Source organism: Pundamilia nyererei, unplaced genomic scaffold (assembly GCF_000239375.1).
Source record: "Pundamilia nyererei isolate P.nyererei 1_Seehausen unplaced genomic scaffold, PunNye1.0 scaffold00138, whole genome shotgun sequence".
NCBI classification, from domain to species: domain Eukaryota; kingdom Metazoa; phylum Chordata; class Actinopteri; order Cichliformes; family Cichlidae; genus Pundamilia; species Pundamilia nyererei.
The window spans coordinates 1,203,603-1,207,137 of record NW_005187539.1 but is presented as its reverse complement, the minus strand read 5'-3'; the positions used below and the strand labels follow the sequence as shown (position 1 = coordinate 1,207,137).

The 3,535-nt window shown below is 42.8% G+C and overlaps 1 protein-coding gene across 1 annotated transcript in view; it reads right to left on the bottom strand.

Moving 5' to 3' along the window:
• Window positions 1-3,535, bottom strand: part of smg5 (SMG5 nonsense mediated mRNA decay factor) — a 21,412-nt gene that overhangs the window by 6,433 nt on the left and 11,444 nt on the right. The window contains exons 12-15 of the mRNA XM_005744056.1: window positions 1,967-2,899; window positions 1,664-1,833; window positions 1,499-1,574; window positions 780-955 (exon numbers count right to left, since the gene is read on the bottom strand). Coding sequence (XP_005744113.1) covers window positions 780-955; window positions 1,499-1,574; window positions 1,664-1,833; window positions 1,967-2,899 — 1,355 coding nt within the window. The remainder of the gene's footprint in view (window positions 1-779; window positions 956-1,498; window positions 1,575-1,663; window positions 1,834-1,966; window positions 2,900-3,535) is intronic.

The following is a 3,535-nucleotide window of genomic DNA, read 5'->3' as shown; positions in this document are numbered from 1 at the left end:
CAGTCCAAAGTCTGGAAGTATTTAGGTCAGTATTACATGACACTATTTTTCTGTTAATCAACTATTAAGTAATGCTTTCAGCTCTACTTTCAATTACTGAGCTAATTTCATTAAATGTGTAAATCTTCTAAAATTAAACTCTTATTGCATTTTAAGTGATTAATAAAACTGAATCATGTTTTTGTTTGTCTACATTTATTTTTGCAATCTTTGTACACTGTACAATGACCATCCCGGCTGAATCTTTGTCTGTGATCTATGATGCATGGCTGCTCCCCTTGGTGGCGTAGTACATTGATCATGTTGATCATGATAACAGCAGGATGACATAACAACAAGCAAATAATCTGTGCTGCAACACCTCAAACTAGAATTTCTTCTTTGTTTTCTTAAATCCATTTCATATGTTGTTTTTTTCCTACAACATGTGTGGGTATTGTGCTGAGTTTATGTTGTGCTCTCATTGGCTGGTTTGACAGACACAGGTCAAGGGAGCAGTTACATTGTCAGATGGTAATTCTGGATTTCTCATATTGTCTGAATTTTGTCCCTTTACAACATTTTGAACTTCTCTTTGTAGGACTGTTGTTATGAGTCACGGCCAAAGATATCAACACCATTCTTTCACATGTGCCATCTTTTTCCCCACAATAACCAAAATTTCAGTGTTTACCCAGCTCAAGACAATAAATCAGAGACAGACAATTTCCTTTTGCGCCTTCCAGTGTTTTTAGCCTGCACTTAATATGATGTGCATGTATGAGTCTGAGTGCCTGTACCTCTTGTAGGGGACTGAGGGAGGGGTTGCGCCGGGAAAAGTCAAGGCGGCGGTGGGCTACACCGAGAGCAGGCAGGTGTCGCAGAGCCAGATCCTCAGGCAGCAGCAGACTCTGGACCAAATCCGGTCGCTCACACTCATTTAACAACTCTGTCACTTCAGCGTTCAGACTGAGCTCTGCAGCAAGAACACACAAATACAAATTAGTACCGTAAATGTAGACTCAGAGCACACTCACCAGAGTGTTAAAGTCACACAGGGAGATAACTATTCAGTGCGAGAGCTGAGCGTTACACAGTATTGTCAGTAAAGTGAGTGTACAGTACAGGGATGAGATCAGAGCTCAGATGTAAGCACAACAAGAAAAATCACCTAATTGCATTGAAAATAATGTGTTGTTTTAATAACATGTTTCACCGTGGTGACACACTCACAACACACCATTTGTTTTACTGCTTTACATCTCCTGAGCAACCAAGTGTTATTTGGTTTGTGTTTCCAAGAAATAATAATAATAAAGTTCAGCTTGAGAAAAAGTCATTTAAGAGATAATTAGGCTAAGAATAAAGACATGCTCTTGAATGAGGCTCAGAGTGAATAGTAATATCTATAAGATCTAGATTTTAATCTTTAAGGACACAGGAGGAAAAAAATGCCAGAACCTGACTGCTGTTGAGACAAGCAGAAATCTCTGTGCAGTGCAGTCAACCAGTAACTCACCAGCCTCGAGCAGCTTGCTGCCATCTGGTAGCAGGTTCAGCAGCACAGACAGTCGGTTCCACAGGCTTTGGGAACTCTGCAGAGAACACAGATGATCAGTTTGTGAAATACAATCCTGAAAAGCCAGCATTTCGTAAACAAAGCAGGAAAAATCTGTCACCTCACCTGCGCACACATGAGGATAATATCGGTATTTGTCCGTAGCCAGTCAAGAAACACCTTAACAACCTGGATTAACCCCTGATTGGTCATAATCTCCAGTTTCTCTAAGAGGGTTTTTTCACTATGTACTGACTCAGTGCTGTGTTGACTTCCTTCTGAATCAGAGTCCAAGTCTGGTGAATTAGGAAAAATGAGCCAAAAGACAAGCTTGATTAGAACACTGTGAACCCTCTGTGATCAGATGACTGAGCATCATAAAGGGAACACTGATTTTATGTTTTATATAAAACTAATGTTAAACATTACCATTTTCACTGGTTCCATTGGCAGTACCCGGGTTCATTTCACAGGGGGAATCTCCAGGAAGAGGAGGAGGAGGAGGAGGAGGAGGAGTCTCTTGGGAGGGGGGAGCTGAGCTGTCAGTAGGGGTTGGAATACTCGGGGAAGACGAAGCATGAGGCCTTAAAAGCATGTTACTGAATGTTGGCGCCAGGCGAAAGCATCTCTTAGCCTGGAAGAGCTGAGAAGACATGGCCTGCAGGTTACTGCTAATGCTGGAGTCACTGGACATGAGAGGCCCATTGGTGGTCGGAGGGGTGTCGGTGGTATCCCTCTCTCCTGGGTCTTCCTTTGGTTGGTCCTCATCTTCATCATCCTGGTGCTCCCGGGCGTGACCCTCTGAGTTTTCAGAGTTTTCCGTGTCCTCTATGTCTTCTAGGTCTGAGCGAGACTCTTGACTGTTCATGTCTGAATCAGTTTCTACATCAAATGCTGTTCCTCCTTCCTCCTCCTCCTCAGAGCCGCTTCCCCAGCTGCCCTCCTCGCCCAAGGCATCTCTCTTGGGCTCCTTCTTCACAGATGACGAGTTGACTGGCGTTCCTGTTGTGGTCCCACCTGTTGAATCAGCACGGACCCCTCTTTCTTCATCGTCATCTTCTTCTTCTTCTTCACTCTCGAAGCCTTCGCTCAAGTCACTTTCATCCTCTCCGTGACCGTCTTTGCGAGCACAGCGGCGACGGCGTAGTCGAGAAAGGCGGCTGTACTTCTTCTTCTGCCTCTGCTTCTCTTCGTTCATCTTGCGTTGTTCTTCTATGCTGCTGTGCTTGTTGGCTGCAACCCTTTCAGAGCCATCTTCATCCTTATCCTCCTCATCCTCTTGCTCCAGGGAACCATTTTGCAAAGGCCTTTCACCAGAGGGATCTTTCGGTGCAGCGGTCAGATCCTTCATGTCCAGATCGTCTAGATAGAGATAAAAACTGCATCTTAATTTCATTCAAGTTCTTTGAGGATGTTTCTCTGGAAAAAAAGAATTACTTTCAACTATATATTTCACTAAACAGTATGTTCAGTATCATTTTGAAACTTCTCCATCTGCCTTTTATGGCTGAGGGGTGTAAGGGTTTACCATTATAAATAAAAACTAAGACAATGTCTTAGGCATTAGGGCAGGATATCTGTTAGCACCTTCTTTATTTATAGCGTGTGATTAAAATAAGATGCAAAGACACGACTTCCTTCCTTTTCTTGGAGTTCTGTTATGTGCATAGTGTCAGTAGTTTTCATCACTTTATAACTGTTTGTTTCTGTCCTACTTTGTGCTGACATATACTGTGTCTGTTAACATGGGCAAATTCTCCATAATGCTGTCCTTATTTAGGTTTTTTAGTTTAGACTCTCAACATTAAAAAGGCTGAATAGTGCCAATGAGCTCCATTAAAGTTATACCCAACATTCATTGTTGGAACGGGGTGTGCGCACACGCAACAAGGAGAGTACAAGGATGCAAACCCTGGTATGGTTTTAAAGAGTCGGGTTAAGTAACACATCATCATCATCATATATCGACACAGTCTCCAATGCATCTTAAAAAGTCCA